At 41.5% G+C, this 22,027-nt stretch overlaps 1 protein-coding gene across 1 annotated transcript in view; it reads right to left on the bottom strand.

The window, feature by feature from the left end:
• Window positions 1-22,027, bottom strand: part of CCNT2 (cyclin T2) — a 51,899-nt gene that overhangs the window by 21,390 nt on the left and 8,482 nt on the right. The window contains exons 3-7 of the mRNA XM_060257428.1: window positions 21,771-21,899; window positions 18,930-18,990; window positions 17,456-17,518; window positions 14,941-14,986; window positions 12,891-13,054 (exon numbers count right to left, since the gene is read on the bottom strand). Of these exons, the coding sequence (XP_060113411.1) occupies window positions 12,891-13,054; window positions 14,941-14,986; window positions 17,456-17,518; window positions 18,930-18,990; window positions 21,771-21,899 (463 nt within the window). The remainder of the gene's footprint in view (window positions 1-12,890; window positions 13,055-14,940; window positions 14,987-17,455; window positions 17,519-18,929; window positions 18,991-21,770; window positions 21,900-22,027) is intronic.

Raw genomic sequence — 22,027 nt, 5'->3', positions numbered from 1 at the left:
GCCCCAGCCGGAGGAGACGGGGGGGGGGACACCGGGAGCTGAAAATCACCTTCGACGGAGACGGAGAAGCGGTGGAGTACTTTACGATCCAGTGCAACACGTTTTTCACGCACTGGGGAGCGGGGTACCCCACGGAAGCAAGCCGCGTAGACCATATCGCCTCCAGACTGAGGGGACCGGCTCAGAAGTGGTATGTGGGGCTTTACACGGGACGGAAACCCGAGCTAGCCACCGTGGCCGACTTCCTGCAGGCGATGCTCCGACAGTACGGAGACCCCCTACGAGAGGAGAAAGCCATCGCGGCCCTACAAAGAATAGAGCAAGGCAACCGCACCACCCGAGAGTACGCTACCGAGTTCATGGGCCACTGCGCGGCAGCCAGGGGATGGAACGAAGTAATGAAGTACACCGCGTTCAAGAACGGTTTGAACGCGAACATCTTAGACCGGTGCTACCACCAGGGAAGACCAGACACCCTGGTAGGATGGATCCAACTGGCGGGGGAGGTAGAGACCGACCTCCAGCACGTCGGGATGCGACGCCAGCAACAAGGCAAGAAGGGGGGAAAGTCGAGCCCCTCCCCGAGCAAGACGGAGGGGAAGCGGGGCCCCACAACCTCGACCCCTCGACCGCAGCGCGGAAGTGCTTCAGGTGCGGGGACCCGAATCACCTGGCCGCGAACTGCCCGGGGAAGCCAACACCGACTCCGACGCAGCCCAAACCGACGCCCACCGCACCGAAGAAGAAAGGCGGGCGAGCGAAGGAGCCCAGTCGGGGCACCGTCGCCACTTCCTTGGCGATTGACGAGGATGTTACCACCATAGAAGAATCCAGCGAGGAGTCCTGGGATCAAGAGTCGGCGGGAAACGACAGCGACCTGCTTTAACCAGTGCCGCGAGGCAGGTCGACAAAACGCCAGCACTACTAACGGTGAGAGTTACCGGGGGGCTATTGTTCATGGCGGTCACCCTTTTGAACCCCAACTTGAAAAGATTTATGCACGCCCGGGCCCTGATTGATTCTGGGTGCACGAGAGACATTATCACCCCACGCTTAGTGGAAGCGCTGGGGTTAGCCACGTCTCCCCTTCCCACCCCATCCAATTTGAACAAATGGACGGGTCACCTATGAGGGGGGAACCGTGCACCCTAGAGACCCAGGCAACCCCTGTGGGAACCGAAGAGCACTGGGGGGTAGAAACTTTTGTCATAGCCCCATCCTGCTCTTTCGATGTGGTGGTGGGATCTGGATGGCTAGCAAAACACCAGCCGGACATTCGATGGGCAGAGCAAATCGTGCGGTTCCCGGACTGGCGGTGTGAACACCACCACTGGAGGCCCGAGTGGGGTCCGAAAGCACCCCCCCAGAATGAGAGACTCTGCCTCACCCTCGAGGAGATAGGATCGATCCCCAAAGAATACAGGGACTTGAGGAAAGCATTTAGTGAGCGGGAGGCGGACGAACTCCCCCCGCACCGCCCCACGGACTGTGCTATCGAACTCATTCCAGGGCAGACACTACCAAAGGCAAAACTGTATTCAATGGGTTGGGCGGAGAAAGCAGAGCTGAGAAAATTCATTGACAAAAATTTGAAACGGGGCTTCATTCGACCAGCCACAGCCCCCCATGCAGCCCCTGTACTATTCCACAAGAAAAAGGACGGGGGGCTTAGGCTTTGCACAGATTTTCGCGGGATAAACGGGATTTCTATGTCCAATGCTTACCCGATCCCGCTGATAAGAGACCTTTTGAACACGGTGGCCGAGGGCAAGATCTTCACTAAGCTCGATCTCAGAGATGCGTACTTTCGCGTGTGGATTAAGGAAGGAGACGAGTGGAAGACTGCGTTCAACACACCTATGGGACAGTTTGAATATCTAGTGATGCCATTCGGGCTCCAGGGAGCGCCGGGGTTTTTTATGAACTTTATAAATGAAGTGTTGAGAGAGTTTCTGTTTAAGGGGGTGGTGGTGTACCTTGATGACATCATTATCTATTCGAAGGATCTTGAATCCCATGTGCCCCTAGTACGAAAAGTATTAACTACTCTATGTAAGAACAAACTGTATGCTAAACTGTCGAAATGTGAGTTCCACAAGACGGAACTAGACTACTTGGGATTCCGAGTGTCGGGGGAGGGGCTTGCAATGGACCCGGCAAAAATCCAAGCGGTTCTAGATTGGGAACCACCCCGAACCCGACGGCAGTTACAATCTTTTCTCGGGTTCGCAAATTTTTACCGCGGATTCATTAAGGGGTTCGCCCGGGTGATGCTCCCTCTCACAGAGCTCCTAAAAACGAAGGGAAGGGGGGAGGCAGCGAAAAAAACCGGGGCGCGCTTAACATGGACGCCGGAATGCCACAAAGCTTTCCAAGAGCTCAAGCAACTCTTCACCTCTGAACCAATACTGGCTCACCCCAATGAATTAAAACCCTTCGTGGTGCAATGCGATGCCTCCGACGTCGCCGTAGGAGCCATATTGATGCAGAGGAATGGAGAGGGGGAACTGCGTCCCTGCGCCTATATCTCTCACAAATTCTCAAACGAACAAAGGAACTGGTCGGTGTGGGACAAAGAGGCTTTTGCAGTAATGTTTGCCTTGAAAACTTGGAGATCCTGGTTAGAAGGAGCCCAAGTCCCCTTCGAAATTTGGACCGACCACAAGAACCTAGAAGCCCTCACGGGCCGCCGTAAACTGACGGCCAAACAAATTCGATGGGCGGGATTCTTCGCAAAATTCGACTTCGTGCTGAAACACATCCCAGGCACTAAGAACTTTTTGGCTGATGCGCTATCACGCATGCCTCAGCACGAAAGTCAACGAGAGGAAGTAATCGATTCTCTCATTCCCCCCTCAGCAGTCGCGGGGGGGGGGGTCACTACCCGTTCAGGGAAAAAGACCGGGGCCCCAGAATTACCACAAAAGGAACGCTTTGCGTCAGAGGCAGACTTAGAAGGAGCAGAGCGCCCCGACGGGCTCGAGCAAGGGGAGGGGGGAATTTGGCTCCACAAAGGGAAAATCTACGTGCCTAAGTCCATGAGGAAGGAGGTGTTAGAACAGAGTCATTCCAACCGCCTGGCCGGTCACTTTGGGTACGTAAAAACCCTCCACCTAATCACCCGACAATTCTGGTGGCCGAAGCTAAAGAGAGACGTTTCTGAATTCGTGCTAGCATGCCCTACGTGCATCATGTCCAAACGCAGAGGGGGAAAACCCCCTGGCCACCTCGTCCCTCTCCCCACGGCCAATCGACCCTGGGCCATTGTGTCGATGGATTTTATAGTAGAACTTCCTCCGTCCCAAGGGAAAACAGTGATACTGGTGGTGGTTGACACTTTTTCAAAGCAAGCCCACTTCATCCCCTGCAAGAAATTACCCACAGCTAAAAAATTGGCCCAACTTTTCTTTAATCACGTGGTCCGCCTACACTCATTCCCCGAGAAGGTCATTAGTGACCGCGGGCCACAGTTCGTTGCCAACTTCTGGCGGGAGTTTTGCAAGCTAGCTGGCATCGAACAGGGCCTTGCTCCGCTTACCACCCGCAAACGGACGGACAGACGGAGAGAGTGAACGGGCTTCTTGAACAATATTTGAGGTGTTACATTAATTACCAACAAACAAATTGGGTGGAACTCCTGCCGTTCGCAGAGTATGGATACAATAACAGCCTCCATAGTTCCACCAAAACCTCTCCTTTCCAAATAGTCAACGGCTACGAGGGGAAGCCCTTCCCAAACCTCCCCCTTCCCGCCGGACCGAAAGAACCCACTTCATGCCTCCAGTGGTGGGAGGGGATAAGGGAGGGGTGGAAAGTGATTCAAGAAAACCTGGAGGAGGCAAAAAGGGAGTACAAACGGCACTTTGACAAAAAGCATGCCCCGCAATGGGAACTGAAGGAGGGCGAGACAGTGTTCCTATCCACCAAAAACTTGCCCCTTCCCCAAGGATGCCGCAAACTTGCCCTTAAATACCTGGGGCCATTCAAAATAAAGAAGGTTATCAATAAAGTGACTGTGGAACTAGAGTTGCCCAAATCCCTGAGTAAGATCCACCCTGTTTTTCATTGCAGCCTTCTTCGCAAGGATCCTGGAGCTACGCAGTTTCATCCTCGCCCCCCGGAGCCGCCTCCGACATTAGTGAAGGGTCAGAGTCACCATGAGGTGTTAGATATCCTGGACTCTAAGGTCCAGAGGGGGGTGCTGTACTATCTGATCAGGTGGAAGTACTTTCCCCCTAGCTGTGATGAATGGGTAAAAGCTACTGATGTATCTGCACCGCAATTGCTCAAAAAAATTCACCTACTGTACCCGCACAAGCCCAAGCCGAAGAGCTTAGGGGGGGCAGTATGTCAGAACTTGTAACTTTGATTGCTTTGCTTTAACCAAACTGACTCCATGTTGTAACTTAGAGTGCTTGACAGCGGTCATTGACCCGGGCCTCTCTGCTATGCCAAATATTTAGGGCAGTAAGGCAGGCGGCAGAGAGTCTCTGCTTAACATCCACAGGTGCCCTTTGAAGCCAAGCCGTTTGGCCTTCGCAACAGGGGGGCATCCTCCCTTTCTGATAACGAAGGCTGGGAAGAAGAGACAACCATTTGAGACCGTGTGAATTATTGTTTTATTATGCTTTGCTGTGGGCATAAAATGTAACCAACTGCCCAGAATCGCCATTACTGTTATTTCGTTACTATAGTACTGTAGTTCTTCAATAAAGATCCTAACTTGCAACAAGTATTGGACTCTTCTGAAGTTCATCCAAGTTCTGACAGGTACGGGACTATACCTTTTTCTCAGCAAGACATAACACTTTTTCAAGAATTGATATGATATGCTGTACAAAAGACTTAGGACTTATAACTAAAAAAAGAGATTCTCCCTAAAGTAAGAGCAGATCACAACCCATTAATGTGGTCAACAAAGTCGATTAAAAAAACCAGAAGGTGGAGATTAAATGAAGATCTACTACAAAACAAAGAAATAGTGACATCTCTAGAAAAAGAAACTAAAGCTTTTTTTCAAATAAATGAAACTGAGGACATGGACTTTCTAACGGTATGGGAATCATATAAAGCAGTGATGAGAGGTGTTTTAATTACATTGAATAATAAAGATAAAAAACAAAAAACCCCAAATGTTAGACATTCAAAATGAAATAAAGAAAAAGGAAATGGAATTAAGGAAAAGACCTGGGAAGAAAAAAATTATTAGGGAGATTACACAATTGGGACATTTGTTAAACAAAGAAGTAGAGTGGAACCTGAAAAGACTGCAACAGAAATCTTTTGAAGGAGCAAATAAACCTGGTAAATATTTGGCTTGGCAATTGAAAATAAAGAAAAAAGTTAAAATTATAAGCAAAATAAAGGTTGGTGGAAAAGAAATTGTAGATCAAGAAGGAATAAAAAGAGATTTTTTTAAATACTACGCCAAATTGTTTAAAAAGATGAAAGTAAAGAGAAGTTGGAGGTATATTTGCAAAGAATTAATGTGACTCCACTGACAGAAAACATGGAAAAAGTTTTAAATGATCCAACAGATCATTTCCAAAGGGAAACTGAAGCAGCAATAAATGTAATGAAAATGGGGAAAGCACCTGGTCCAGATGGATTTACAGCAAAATTTTATAAAGTCCTCAGAGAAGGGTTAACACCCAAACTGTATAATTTGATGAATATTATAAGAATGGAGGGGAAAGTACCGAATATGTGGAAAGAATCGGTAATTTCTTTGATTCCAAAGGAAAATAGAGATGTCACTGATGTAAAAAATTATAGACCAATTTCATTGTTAAATGTGGATTATAAAATATATATGAGAATACTAGCAGAAAGACTTAAACAATTTTTGATGGTTTATTAAAGGAGAGCAAGCAGGATTTCTTCCAAGGAGACAAATAAGAGATATTAGAACTGTTGTAAATATTGTAGAATATTATGAAAGACATCCTGAAAAAGAAGTGGCGCTACTCTTTGCGGATGCAGAGAAAGCTTTTGATTATTTAAATTGGGACTTCATGTTTGCGGTGATGGAAAAATTGAGATTGGGAGTGAATTTTGTTAGAATGGTGAGAGCAATATATACTGAGCAATGGGCAAGTCTTTGTATTAATACAGATTTAACGGCGTATATGATGATCAGCAAAGGAACAAGACAAGGTTGCCCTCTATCTCCGTTGTTGTTTATAATGACTTTAGAAATTTTGCTGATGCAAATACAGGAAGATAAAGAGATAGAGGGACTGAAATTGAAAGGATTTTCCTATAAATATAGAGCATTTGCTGATGATATGTTTATACATGAAAACCCATTAAAAGTAACGCCAGTGCTCTTAAGTAAAATACAAGAATATGGAGAATTGGCTGGATTTTCTATAAATAGAGAAATAAAAAAATTTGTGTAAAAATATGAGAATTGAAAAACAAAGAATTACAGAGCTCAACGTAGTGTGAAGTCATGTCTAAAGTAAAATATCTAGGTGTGGAAATTACCATGAAAAATATTGACATATAAAAATAATTATGAAAAATTATGGCATAAAGTGGAAAAAGATATGTTAAAATGGAATAGACTCAATTTGTCGTTATTGGGAAGAATAGCTGCAATAAAAATGAATATTTTACTGAAATAATGTACTTGTTTCAAACTATTCCGATTGTGAAGGACAATAAACAATTTAGTAACTGGCAAAGGAAGATTTCAAAATTTGTGTGGGCTGGGAAGAAACCAAGAATTAAAATGAAAGTGTTAACAGATGCTAAAGAAAGAGGTGGATTTCAACTACCAGATTTAAAACTATATCATGAGACGGTGTGCTTGGTGTGGATAAAAGAATGGAGAATGTTAAATAAAAAAACTTTTAGCATTAGAAGGACATGGAAACAAATTTGGGTGGCACGCATATATGTATTATGGTAAAAGTAAAATGGATGGCTTCTTCTCACACTATGATATAAGGAGAAATCTGTTAAATACGTGGACAAAATATAAAAAATATGGAGATGAGAGAAAGCCGTTGTGGATAGTGCCAACGGAAGTAATAAAAATATATGCTGAAGGTGAAGCAAAGTGGCTATCATATGGTCAAATATTGAAAATCCAAGGTGGTAAAATCGAATTAAAGATGGAAGAATTAAGAAATAAATATAATTGGTTTCAAATTCAACAAATTAAGAACTTGGTGGAAAGCGACATTAAAAGTGAAGGAATAAGAAAAGAGCAAATCGAATTGGAAAAAGGTCTGTTTGGAGACAATGAAAAGTTGATTTCAAAACTATATAAACCATTACTGAAATGGTCTACTGAAGATGAATTAGTAAAATCTCAAATGATAACAATGGGCAATTAATGTTAATAAAGAAATACAGATGGAAACATGGGAATATTTGTGGAAGAACTCTATGAAAATTTCGACATGCTATAGTATCAAAGAAAACTGTTATAAAATGATGTACAGGTGGTATTGTCAGACGCTGTAACTTTTCCTAAAATAAAATGCTTAGCTGCACTACTGCCATATTGAAACGCTGTTACTAACCATGAGAAAGACCTTGCATATCAAAGTAGAGAGTTGTAGCTTGTTGCTAGTGCTTGGTGTGAACATTTCTTTCCCTTGATACTAACAAAGGAAAAAATTCCTCTTTGAAGATAAAGCGCCTCCAGGGACAGCCTCTTGACCATCCCCGGAAGACTAACCGTAACAATAAGAGAAGAGAAGGAGACCATGTGAATCTTCGCACCTCAGTTCAGCAATGTTTAGAATTGTGGCTTTGTATAATACCCTTTGATGTATACCCCTTAAAGTGTGCTCTATACTGCTACACAGTATCAGTCTCCATTTTCTTTGTTCTGATGCCTATGGATTATCAAATAAAGCCTAACTTTGCAACAATTCAAGGCCTGGTTAATTTGAGATCCCATCGTCTGACAGGTATATAATGCCTAAAAAGCTAGCAAAAATGAACAAGATGCCAGATAGATGCTGGAAATGTAAAAAGCATGAAGGTTCTTTCTACCATATGTGGTGGACTTGTGAAAGAGCGAAACAGTTTTGGCAAATGATTCAACAAGAAATTTCTAGAATCTTGGGATATGAATGTAAGAGAACTCCAGAGACTTTCCTATTGGGATTACAAATGGAGAAATTTCCAAAAGAAGATAGAACTGTTATTTGGTACTTGCGCAGTTGTGGAAGCAAGATAAAATACCAGGAAAATGGGACTGGATTGTTAAAGTTATGTCATGGAGTGAAATGGACAAACTGACAAGAATTTTGAGAGACTATGAGTTAGAAGGATTTAAAAGGGATTGGGATAAATTTAGAAAGTACATAGAAAAAGAATGGAAAATAAAAGGACACTGGGTAATTTTTGAGAATACCACTTAGGTTTTCAGATGAAGAAAGAAGATGAATTATAACAACTGGGTGGGACTTTATAAAGAATAAGAAATGGTGTTTTTTAACATCTTTGCAAAATGATATATATACATTTTCTTTTTATTACTTATTATTAAGATTCTTTTAAAGTTAAAGATACCTTTTGGTATTAGAAGTTTAGGTAACTGACAACGGCGGAAGCCAAGATTTGGGAGGAGGGGGAGAAAGGAAAGTGTAATGTATGGGGAAGGTAGTAAGTGTTAATATTGTTTTAGAACTGGATATAATTACCATATATTACCAAATAAAATTGTGTCTAATCAAGAACCCCCAACGCCTTTCCATAGGCAACAGAAACTCACGAGGGAAGAGAATTGTTGCCCCGAGGGGCAAAGTCCAACAAAAAGTTCCTTTTTTAAAAAAACAACAACCAGAAATAACAAAAAATGGGCAAGAAAGGGAAAATCCAGAAAGAGATTCTGTAAGTACTGACCAGAGCAATTGAAGAACTATCCTTTCAACGCGGCGGTCAAGAAAGAACTGGTGGGATCCTCGCGCTGGCTCCGGTGAGCATACATACTCGGACGCCTACACATGCTCACTGGGTGCCGAGTGCAAAAAATCCCAGGCTTTTTAGGTACCGATTCAAGGATCGGCACGGGCGCTCTATCCTCATGAGTGTGAAGCACAGAGACCTTGAAGAAGATTAGCCCATTTAGTGATGTTAGAAATAGGTGACACAGGTGCCGACCCCGCAGACTGAGAAGAGTTGGAGTGCTCAGAGTCAGAATCTTCAAGTGCATCCATAGGTGTGACTGGACGGTCATCCAAAGGCTTGGTCGGTATAACCTTATCTGGTAGGGTAGGTTGGCCAGGTTGTTCTATCTGTTGTTGTTTAGATGGGCAGCAGAAGTCGAGGCCACCAGCGATCGCCGTTTTTTAATCCTGGGTGTAGCGCCTGCGTCTACATGGAGATAAATCCTCATGGTATCAAGGGTGGTAGATTTCCTCATGGTACCGAGGCTGGTAGGCTTCCGCATGGTACCAAGATTGGTGGAACTCATAGGAAGGCGATCAGGAGATCCTATAGTGCTGCCAGTACCGATGTGGAGGCAAGGGTGATCTGGACCGTGATAGGCTGTAAAAGTAGCAATCCATGTGCCGGCTTGGAGATTGTGGGTCAGTATAAACTTGAGTGGAAAAGTCTGTACATTGGTGACCAGTGCAACGGAGATCATGAATGACATCAATCATGAGCTTGGGTTGAAGATTCTCAATAGAGTGGAGAGACTGCTGAATCCTTAAAGGTGCGGGGCACCAACACTTCTTGGAACAAATGGAATCCGAGGAAATTAGTCCACTGTGCTCGAAGTTGAAATGGTGGTGGATCGAGAGTCAGTGGCAATGATCATGTCGGCCAAGGATCCATGGATAGAAGGAGATCGCAATGGGATGTGGACGATGTCGGATCGCAAAGGTGCGTCAGTAATGACATCGGTGGGAGCTGAGAGCTCAGCTGGAAGGATTGGTGCAGTAGATGCTGATGACACCGCAGCCGTGGCCGCTGCCATCAATGAGTGCGAAGTTGGTGCGGAGGCTGAAGCCGTGGTATGCTTGGAGGGTCTCGAATCCGAAGACCTATGGTCGGTCTTTGCTTTGGATTTCGATGCAGTTGAATCCGAGTGATGTTTTGAAGATGACTCCGATTGGTGTTTTTTCTTGGAGTCGTTAAGATTTTTTGGTATGTTTTTTGGACTTATGCTTACTGGGAGCTGATGCCATGGAAGCTGCCGATCAAACCACGTCCCTTTCTGCAGTTAGGGAAGGTGGCGAGGTATGAGACCCAGAGTTGTGGGGCATCACAGGATGCAGAGAAGACTCCAAAAGGTGGCTTTTAAGTAGAGCAGCCTGATTTTTTTTGGCCTGCTTTCCAAACTGGCTGCAGTGGACACAAGTGTCGATTCTGTGGGCCTCCCCCAAACAAAATAAGCATAAAGAGTGCCCGTCGGTAGAGGGAATTTTGGTCCCATATCGAATGCACTTTTTGAAGGTTGTTTTGCTGTCCTTTCCTTCCATAAGGGAGGGGGAGTGGTAAAACGGAAGATAAAGTCCTTTTTTTTTGTAATTAGGAAAAGAGGAAAAAATGAGTAACGATACCAGTCAAAGAAATGAAGGAAGAAATGAAAGAAGAGATCTGTGGAGAAGAATCAAGGAGACGAAATGAGGTAGGTCTATTCCGGGTGGTGGTTAAGAAGAAACTGGGTGGGTCGAGCGTCTCCCCCTTGTTCCAGGCATGTGCAGTGGATGCCTGCTCCCCAGATCGAGAGGGAATGCGTGCCAAAATAAAACGCCTAGCTTTGAATTCTCCAAGATTGGGTTTGTTTCCAGGTGGAAAACCCATGTGTGGGACTGTACAGAGACCACAATGAAGATCATCTATTCCATACACAAGCATGACCAAAAACATGCTTATCTTTATATGTAAGTTAAATGCCAGTTAAACTAGCTGGTAGGGATGAAAATAGTTACATGTTTGAAGATTGTATACCACTAAACGTTTAAACTAGTCTTGCTTTGCAAATGCTACAGGCAGACCTTGGAAATCATGCAGAGACAGAGCTCAACAAACACATTAGGCTGGTTGCTGGGGGTGGAGCTGAGAAAAAGGTGGAGCCGGGAAAGGGCATCATTAACTTTGTTTGCATTCTACTACTTCTCTATTCCAGTCGCCACAAGAACAGATCAGGCTCTTGAAGCAGCACGTCAAAAATCCACCGCTTGAATATATTTTAATCACAATTTCCCTGACTTTCCCTGCCTTCAGACCAATTTCCCTGACTTTCCCTGATCAATTTCCATTTCCCTGACTTTCCAGAAAGTGGCAACCCTGAAGTATACCTGTAAATACTTCCCTCTCAGGTTTAAGGTGCTTTTGATCTTAACCAAAGGCTTTGGTATAAAAAAGTAGAACCTGCAAGTGGTTGCAGGAGGAGGGGGGTAAATCTCATTTCTCCACCCCCCTCTATTTCTTCTTTTCTTTCCTTGAAAGACCCCATAGCCTCTCCCTCCCTGCTTCCTTCTCTCCTTCCCACCCAAGAGCTACCCACTTGTATTGCTCCGCTGTCTTCTGCTTTGCCTCTCCCTGCCCAGAAGTCCATACCCAGAAAAAGGGTGGCCTGGTTGCATGGTGTCAGTCACTAGGCCAGGCCCACGTGCATGGTACAGAATCCACAAGGATTTGAGTGGTGGGGAGTTATCACTTTCCACGTATCCCCCGCCCCACATTATTTTCAATTTCCTTCCTCCTCACAAACCCCATATCCTCTCTGTTTCTGCCTTATTCTCTTCTTCTCAGCCATTCACCAACCTTTTTTTCCTTTCCTTCCATCTTCAGCTATATTTATTATTTACTTCAGGACCTTTCTCCACAGTGGGACCAAAGCTGCTTACAGCATTCTCCTCTCTCCTTTTTTATCTTTATAACAACCCCGTGAGGTAGGTTAAGCTGAAAGTATGTGACTGGACCAAAATCCCACTGAGCTTCCACATCAAGATTGAGATTCGAACCTGGATCTCCCAGACCTTACTCTGACACTCTGCTCCATCACACTGGCTTTCATAAGAGTGGCTGCTGTTCAACAGTACCAAGCAGTTAGGCCTAGGTGAATCATGCAAGTTGGGTGGTATCAAGTTATCCACAGGTTGCTGTCCAGCCTGGCCACGCCAGATGAGTCCTCCCTCAAAGGCCAGTCAGCCCTGAAAGGGCCCCGATCCACCCCACTGCCTTTTACTGACAGAAAGTACGCCTAGAATCTTTTGGTTGCCTAGAAATGGCCACTGAGAGCTTCCGTTTCTTAAAGCAATAGGAACTCCTTTTATCATTTTGGGGTTTTTTAACCCTCCTGTTTATTTCCTCTCTCCATTCCCTGAAAGATCCCACAGCCTCTTTCCTTTCCCTGCTTGTATTCTGCTGGTGAGCACCACACAGGTCCTGGTCTCTGCTGCTGGACCTGCTGAATCTTCCCTGCCCACTCGTCAAGGAGGAAGACAGTGGCAACCCATCCAACAGAGGAGCAGCAGGTAGGTTCTTTGTACATCCACAGACAATGCTGTTTTTTTTGGGGGGGGGGGGTTTGAATTTAAACCCCCAATAAGTTTTCAGATTTTTCTACAAATTTGGGAAGTACTCCAAGATCACAGACCTATCTGTTTTGCAAAAGTGTGACCTTGATCCATGGATTTAGAAATCCAAAGATGGGGGTAACACTGGAGAAATAAACAAATGATGTGTCAATCCCATTTGTAAATTTTACAACAATATAAATCCTGCAATGCATACATGTACTATTTACAGACTAGGAAGAGCCAAAAACAGCAGGAAACTGAAAGAGGCTAGCAATTCCCAAATTACTGCCTATTAATCATCTTGGGTCTCTTAATGATAGTGCTGGCAGCAAGGTCAAAAACAAAACAGGCTATAATTCCCAAGGAAGAATATATGCTGATTCTACTTACCATCAAGTAATTCTAAAGTAACAGAAGGATCTACATATTCCCACCAATGCTTTCCATCAGTAGATACAGGAATCTCCCAATTGGACCACTTGCACGCCAAATGTATACACACACATGCTATCACAGTTGGTTTGTACTGAAGACAAAATGTAGTAAGATGAAGACTTTGGTCGGAAGTGTTTAAGAATGGGAGAAGAAAAGTCAAACATGGAAAAGAACAAAAAACAAAAACAAAATACTTGTTATTAACGCACTCAATTCAACATTACAAGTTATAACTAAGTTAGAACAATAAAAGTACAATTTGAAAATTTAAATTGGTTTTTGCTAAACAAAGGGATGAGCTACAGCACTCTGTACATATGCACCTAATACAGAAAGTCAAATATTAGCATATAAGATATATGACAATATTAAGTGTTTATTACTCTTATCATAACACATTTCATTTGGGAGAAACCAAGTTTCCCCTCTGTCAGTCCAATCTGCAACACAATTCATGTTAGTTTACATCAGGTAATAGCTCCTGGCTGGAAGCAACACAACAGTGCCAATTTAATGTTTTGGTGCTACTTTCACACCTAAGTGATCTCCAATGTGAAGGGTCAATGCTATAGCAGCAGCTCTATGCACAACCACAAAAAGCATTTTTTACAAAAATCAATCTGTAATTAAATATGTATTTACACAGGACCTCTAAAATCTGCATTTTTTTTCATTTTCTTCATGCCATAATCAATTATGTCTTTTAAAATCCAGCTGGGAACTTTACACTAACAATGTATGAATCTTTGATACCCGTGAACAGCTAGTTTTTAGCTTTTATCTGGCCACCTGAACTCTCCAACAATTGTATTGTGGGAAACACACTGAATATCACAACTTCTGAATTGGTTCTGGCACCTTCCATTCTTCTAACACTTGCCTACACCTTCCTTAATTTCACCTAATACCTCCAAGACTTCTCTCTTCACTTTGTCCATCTTCTTAAACTCCACTCAACTATGCCCTCAGTTGTCCTACCTAAATTACTATGTTCGCGGCTCAACCCTTTTAATGCATCCAAATCACCTTAATAACTGTGATACAATCATTTTTCCTCTTTAAACTCCTAATGCTTTTCCCAGTACAAGTTTTCTCCTTATTACTATTGAATCAAATTTAGCTCCCAAACTTACTTTCAAGCCTTGGGATTCCTTCTACCAATCCCATTTCAATCTCTGCTTCACAAAGACTCATGTGCTGTTACCTATTCTTTGTCCCCTAATCCCACTTTTGCTTTGCGCTTTTGTGTTCCCCCAAAGTTTGAAACAGCCTTCTTATTAGATCAATTCCTAATGCCAAATCCTACTTTTCTCTACAAATCCAATCAATCACTATAAATTCACCTTTTCTGTTGTTATTCATTAGCAAGCACTCTTGTGTTTTTACTATTCTTTTACCAATTTCTAATATTTCCATTCAATACAGTCTTGTCTATTTTACATAAAATGCATTTCCCCAACAGCCCAATGATCAAATATGACCAATAAATTTACTATATTACAGCAGCTTTTTATATTTAACATGGCAGCCTCTGCACTTACAGAAGACTCATGACCCAGTTCTGATGTATTAGCAAAAATTCTTTTAAATGATTCCAATTTTTTAAAACTTTTTTTTTTTTACAATGCCAAGATTTTATTTAAGAAAAAAAAATGCCATTAACTACAAGGGTAAACTAGAAACAACTTTGTACTTACCAAGAAGCTCGGATTTCTAGGTTAAGTTTATCTCTGTGTAATCTTTAGCTGCTATTCAGGCTACCATTTAGACTTATGCACTCACAATCGAGAATATGTCATCAGAAAGCATCACTACACTTCACATTGTGCATTTAACCCCTTTGTGCCTTTAGGCCCTTGTACAATACACCGCTGCAAGCAGGAAGGTACCACATTAGGTGGTCCAGTCGCCCCTTGCAACAAGGGTTAGACACAGGTGGGGGCCCTGCAGTAAAGGAAGCTATAGTGTGCTATAACAGTGCAACAAAGAGGTTCAGGATAACAACCTGTTGGTAGCCATGAAATAGGATGTCTGTGCCAAATCCTTGCTTGCTGTAAGAAAGAAGAAACAAGAAATTTAGCTATCAATATTAATGATACATAACTTCCTACGCCATGCTATTTATGCAATGATTATAAATTATCAATTGCAAATGAGTACAAAACAACCATTTACCCTCTTTACAAAAGATCAACTTTTCTATACTACAATTTTCCAATAAAGCCTATTGAAGTATGCTTGTCAGTTCTTTTAATCCAATTAAACACTACTTATGAAATGCTCTACATTTGACGTTTTATACACAGAGAGATGTACAATTTTTTCTCTCTGAGGCAAATTAATGGAGTAGAAACTTCTGCACAGCAAATTAATTAGAAACCTGTTTGTACGATCAGCTCCATGAGTGTGTGCAGCACTGTGAATAAAGACTGAGGAGGTTATCTGTGGAGCCCAGCCTAGGACTAAATAACTTTTGTCATTGATTGATTTTGACTTGGTCGAAGATGAGCCGATGCAATGGTTAGTCCCTAGATGTCTTAGCCGCCCCCAAAGCAGGAATGGTAATGAGCAGAAATGAAGAGATATCTATTCACGGGAATCCAGGAAATACAGTATACTCTAAAGATTTTCCTTTTGGGGCCTCAGGAGCACTTTCCCTTTAAAGCACAGTGCAAAGACTCATGCATGAGGCCACAAGGCATCGTACTATACTGGCTGGATTGCTCATCCAGGTTGCTGGGAGCAGCTGCTCAGGCAAAAGGCAGGTAGCATCAAGGTAACAAGGCAAGATGAAAATTTCTTCCAGGAGAAAATGTCGGGTGAGCCAGGAATTTAAGATGGAACAGATTTTACTGCCTGGGGGTGGGGGGTTCAGAAAAAGAAAAGGGGACTTTGCTAACATCTACAGTTTTGAAAGTACATGTAATCTTCCTTACTATTTGTTAGGCCAGGATGTGAGAGAATGCATCTCAGATGGCTTCCAGATCATGCTCCACATTTCCCAAGTAAATCTGAAATGCAACTCCCACATCCTTTAGTACTTTGCTGTCCCTTCACTGCAAGGAAACTGTACATGAAAGTGGTCACAAGAAAACGAAGACAAGTATCACAGCAGCAGACAGACAGCCTTGCCCCCAAAACAAAAAAAAATATTTACTTGAGCTGAAAATATACCCACAAAATACCTTTGCAGAATTTCGGGATCCCAAATATGTATGAGTTTTCTTGGGAAAACTTGGGGGGGAGGGGATCCTGGATATATTTGGGAATTACCGGTGGATCTGAAAACAGCAAGAGAAAGGAGCAATTGCTTCCACCCATCTCTCAGCTATTTGCTGGGCTTCTTCAGTCCCGTTAAACTTTAGAGGCTGCAAAAGACAGCTATAGCAATTCAGCCTGGGACTGGCTGACTTCTCTGGCAGCTTGGTTTAAATCGAGCTACAAGAGAAGTCAGTCAAGGATTGGTTGGGGCAGTGAGAGTTGACAGCTTCGTGCTGCCTTGGCTCCTCTTGCACCTTGAGTTGCAACAGAGGTGATGGGAGCTGAGACCTCTGTGTCGCCTCGAGACTGGCTGCAGCTGAGGATCAACCAGGGCAGCAGGAACTGAGAGTACCCCTCTGCCAGGCTGCAAGAAAAGTCAGCCCAGGATCAGCTGTGCCTGTGGGGAGCAGAAAGCTGCCAGCAGGCACAGCTTTTGGTGTGCATTTCCCACTCCATCCCCCACTTCCTTGTGTCTCTTGAACCTGAAAAAAATTGGGATTTCTGAAAAAAAAAAATCCCAGATCTGAATACTACACTGTAATGGATCTGGGATTTTTCAGGACTCCCCCACGCCTCCCCCCCCACCCCCCCAAAAAAATTCAGTTCAGTATACCCAAACTGAAAAACACGGTGTGTGTGGATTGTACAACCCTAATATTTACAGCTTATTCAGAACTTTTACAAAGTCAAAGCAAAACTTAAAATATCTGTTACATCATCACATTTTTTGAGAAAATATTTTGGAACAATTCAATATAATTTTAACGTAGTATGTCTCCATCTTTTACAGATGTTTGTTCCTCATAACTTTTTAAAATAAATCCTATTTTATATATAGGTTTTTTGGTAAGATATCATTTTGTATCAAATAACTTATAACGGTACCATGGTGCTACTAGTTAACTTTCATATTATTTAGGAGAAATATTAGATCTTTCCATGTTAAAGCTATCAGTGCTTTTGTTATTGACAATAAAATATGTCTACTCAGGTTGATATGCATCCATCACCAAGAGTGATAATTATCTACAACCTGAACTTCACTTTTAAGCACACAAAAAATCATAGATTCAGGTGGGTAGCCATGTTGGTCTGAAGCCAGCGTATCAGGTGATACTAGACTCAAACTTTATTTAAAATATCAGTTGCACTAGTGATTTATTCACAGTAGAAACAATATTGTGGATTTAGTTTTACCAAATCATACCACCACTATCATACAGAGATGTGTCAAAAGAGCCAGTTAAATAGTTACTGACCTCTCACTAACTGCGTACATTTCACAACATCTGTGTGTGGATGCTCAATGGTAATCTCAAAACCTGAAAAAAATGTTTATTTCATAAATGATACTTTATATTAATTGGCAACTTTAAAAGCCTCTTAAAAGCATCTTTTCTCCCATGTTCTCTTTGGAGGCCTACTTCAGTAATCTCATTTCCAGCTATTACAATAGTCTTGGAATACTGGCACTTAGCATTTAAAGAACTTACAACAGCAGACTTTATACTGCTTAGTTACTACCCAACACTGAGTATTGCAAAAAATGAAATGCAATAGAATAAGTCCAGTACAAGAGATATTCACACAAATGGGTAAGGAGGTTTATACTACTAGGACTCTACTGCACCCTAAAACCAATTTGATGTGAGAATTCCATATATACAAGGGTGCCAAATGTGCAGCCCAGGGGCCAAATCAACCCCCCAGCCTCTTATCAGACCCCAAGCAACTGGCTGTCATGTGCTTCCGACTCCCTCTGTCTTGCTTCCTTCTTCATCACAGCTTGCTTTGCCAGGCTTGCTCAATCACTCAAGAGCTACAGAGCAAAGCCTCTATTTTCTTCACTGGCTGAGGCTCCTCCCCCTCCTGGACCCCTGGGGAAGGAAGGAAAGAGCCAGAGCTTCCTTTGCCCAATTTCCTGGATTGCATGGAGCAATTCAAAGAAAGCACCTTAAAGACCAATGAGTGCTAATGTTTTAAAAACATGTTTTATTTTAAGCTATTTAAAAATCTTTGTTTGTCTGTGTCCTTTATAAAGTTTATATCTCTGCAACATGGCATTACATAGGCTCTGACTTTACTTGATCAATTCTGGACCACATGGCTTACAAAAAAACATTGAATGCTATAAGTATGCTCTTGATTAAGACATAGAACAAGAGGCCTCAAGAATATCTCTAAGCCTTTGTCACTTCACTAAATTTCCTTGTGGTCCAGCATTGTTCTATTGTTTTATTCTGTTCTGTTTTATGAGCCAATATGTGTACTTACCTTTCTGACCTCTGAAGACGACCAATTTAGGTCAAAATGTGTCAGGTCAAGTTGAGTGAGTTCCCATTGAGGTTTTATGATTTTACATAGGATAGAGGCTTATGATGGTCCCTTAAATGGTTTTAGCTTTCAACTATAAATACACGTATGTTGATTTATGATTTTTTTACACTTTGTTTTTGATGTTTGGTCCTTTAATTGCATATTAACCTTTCAGGTTTCTTACTCCAGTTTTTGGGTTAAGTTTCTTTCCCTTCTTTGTTTTTCTTTATTACATTTTATGACACACACGGCCCGGCCTGACAAGGTGTCATTTATGTCAGATCTGTCCCTCATAACAAATTAGTTCGACACCCCTTGTATATTTGGCATTCTGTTACTAGAGCTGCAATATAGTATGAATGAGATTTAATTATGTAATCACTTTAGTAACATCACGTATGGATTGACTATACTTACCTAAAGTTTGAAGCATTATTGTTTCAAGTATAACCAGCTCTTGTGCCTGTTGAAGGTATGTCTAAAATGTAGATATAATTGATGAAGCATTAATACTATAACAGTAGAAAAGACTATTCTAAGCAGCACTACTAGGCTGTTTCAACAGTATTTTCCAAATTTATGTTATCCACAGTCAGATTAGGACTGGTTCCTGGATGTGAATCCTGCTTTTGAGTGTCGAATGACCAGAAACTTGGATAACATAGGAATGTACAGTTCAAACATGATCTTCCACATGTTGCAAACGATGCACGGGAGAAGCAGACAGAAAATGTTCAACAGGGGACAGGCTCCAGATCTCACAACATACAAAGGTTAAGAATAGGAATGCTTACAACAGTTTAACAACATCGGAAAGGAATATTAAGATTACCCAAAGTAAACTGCCTAAGTCTTTTTTTGACATGATGGACAATTTGGATTTAATTGACACATGGGAGGCAGAAAAATGGCAGTTCTAAAGAATGTACTTACTTTTCAGAGAGACACAGATCCTTTGCAAGACTTGATATGATTTTGATATTTAAAGTTCTAGCCACAATGATTTGAAATCTGGGTGGCACGCTTATTTAGGGCATGATAAAAGTTTATGTTGATTTTAAAAACCATTATATTAGACATGCCATTCTTAAAATATAGAAATAAAAATAAGCCCAGGTTATGTCCGAAAACTCTGCTGTGGATCGCAAGAGGCATTTTTTAGACAGGAAATGGCTTCTACACAAAAGTATTTAACATACTGGGATATTTTAGATATTTCTCAAGGTGATTGTAAAATGAAAATGAGAGAGTCTTTGTTAACACAAGGTTATAGTTGTCAATGGTTTTTTATTCACAATTATCAGAAAGATGTAAACCAAATAAAAGGGCATGTGGTTTTGATGAATCTATGACTGTATTTGAAACAGAATTGTGTACAAATGATCAACACGTTATTGCCAAAATGTACACATTTTTCTTGAAATTCAAAACAGAAGAAGAACAGGAAAAGAAATTTATGATAAAGTGGTCAAACAAATTGGTTATTCTATTCAAATAGAATAATGGGAACATTTATGGATGAAAGGCTTAAAATTTGCTTTAAGTTCCAATCTGAAAGAAAACTTATAAAATGATGTACCAACAGTATATGACTCCAGATAAACTAGCTAAAATGTATAAAGATATTAAGAATAAATGCTGGAAATGTGAATATCATGAAGGGACATTTTATCATATACGGTAGTCTTGTAAGAATGCTAAAAAATACTGGATGCAAATACATTCAGTCCTGCAGAAGACTTTAACGACTGACAAATGAAATCAGAGACTTTGTTGTTGGGAATAATGGATAAACAACTTGAGAAAATTAATGGAGCTTTGTTTATGTATATGGCAACAGCAGCAAGATTTTTATATGCCCAGAAATGTAAAACTGAGTGTATTCCTACAAAAGAAGAATGACTGGTCAAGATGATGGGATTTGCAGAGAAGGCCAAATACACATCTCTAATAAGACTCTGATTAAGACTTTACTTAATTTTATGCATACATGGACTTCTTGCATGAAAAAGGAAAAAATGAATTGATGATTTGTGGTTTTGGAGATTAAAGGGCAAAGACAAGATTATACAGAAAGGTCTGATTTTAGACTAAGGTTGTAATGAGTAAATGTATGGATTCTGGTAGTGGAGAAAGTCAGATATTAATTACTTATTTTACAACTGTACTTGTTTCTTTTATGTGTGTGGGTGTTTTATTTGTCTTGTTTTTTATTATTTGTACTAAAATTTGAATAAAAATATTTTGTCAAGGAAAAAAAACCCATGTTTTCTGTCCCGATTGTTAGCCATCATATACAAACTAAAGAAAGGTTGAATAAACAGCCTCTCATTTCAGCAAAGATAAGCTGAAATGTATTATATGCTAAATAAATAATAATATGGGAACTCAGCTTTCTAATAGTACAGAGCACAAGTGTGCAGCCTTCCCTCACTAGAAGGTCCCCTGCACTGGAAAAGTAGGATCTGATCCAATATTATCAGTAATACTTTAAAACAAAAGCAGAGACCTTGCCTGGAAAGGGAAATCCCAGGTCTGAATCTCCACTTTGCCAGAGCTCAGATGGACACTATTCTCTGAGCCTAACCTACTTCACAGGGTTGTTGTGAGGATAAAAGGGAGAGAGTTGTTGTAAGTCACACTGGGTCCCCATTGAAGAGAAGAGTGGGGTATAAATGAAGCAAAAATTTAAAAGGCAAATAAAATAGGATAAAAGAATGTACAGAATGTGCTATAAAGCGGATTATAACATGACAAAATGAAAACTATGAAAGAGGAGGATATGTGGGGAGGGATAAGCCCTCCCCTCTCTCCATTAAATTTTCATTGTTGTCCTCTTGTCCTGGGACTCAGTAAAGTGGTTTCAGATTGCCATGGCAACCAAGACACTGTGAAGTAGTCCTGCAATAATTGCATCTGGCGAGGTTTCAGATTGCCTTGGCAAACCAAAATGGAAGGAAAATATCATAAGGTAGTATTACAAGATCTCAGCATTTGATACTTTTTATTTTCTTTATTTTCTTATTACTTTTCCTATTTTGAGAAAAGCATGAAGGTTATCCCAAGTTTCCATAAATCTATACCTTACCATATGCCTCCCCTTGTGGAACTTTTTAACTATACTTGTGGGCAGCACCTACAGCTATTCCATATACAATAGGAAAAGAGCTCATTTATACATAGAAGAAAAAAAAACAAGAAATTTTAAAAAGTTATCTGTGTTATCTGTGGTGAAATTAGAATTACCCATATACATACATCACTCTTGGTATCCAGCTGTGGTTCTTGATGATGAAGGCAAGCATGCGCTACTTTGATAACATGTTCAAGTTTCCGTGGCTGTTCTTCTACTTTTGCAGCCAAAAACAATGCAGTAGGAGATATAATCTGTTGGGGGGGGGGGGGGAATTTCTTCAATTACAAATACCATCTGAAACATTTTTCAAAAGAAATTAGTAACCTCTTGTGAACAGGAGGCCCTAAACAAATAATTCCACTACAATTAACTTGAGGTA

The sequence above is a fragment of the Heteronotia binoei genome, chromosome 16 (assembly GCF_032191835.1).
Source record: "Heteronotia binoei isolate CCM8104 ecotype False Entrance Well chromosome 16, APGP_CSIRO_Hbin_v1, whole genome shotgun sequence".
Taxonomy (NCBI): Eukaryota; Metazoa; Chordata; class Lepidosauria; order Squamata; family Gekkonidae; genus Heteronotia; species Heteronotia binoei.
The sequence above is the reverse complement of the archived record's forward strand: the minus strand, read 5'-3'. Positions and strand labels throughout refer to the sequence as shown.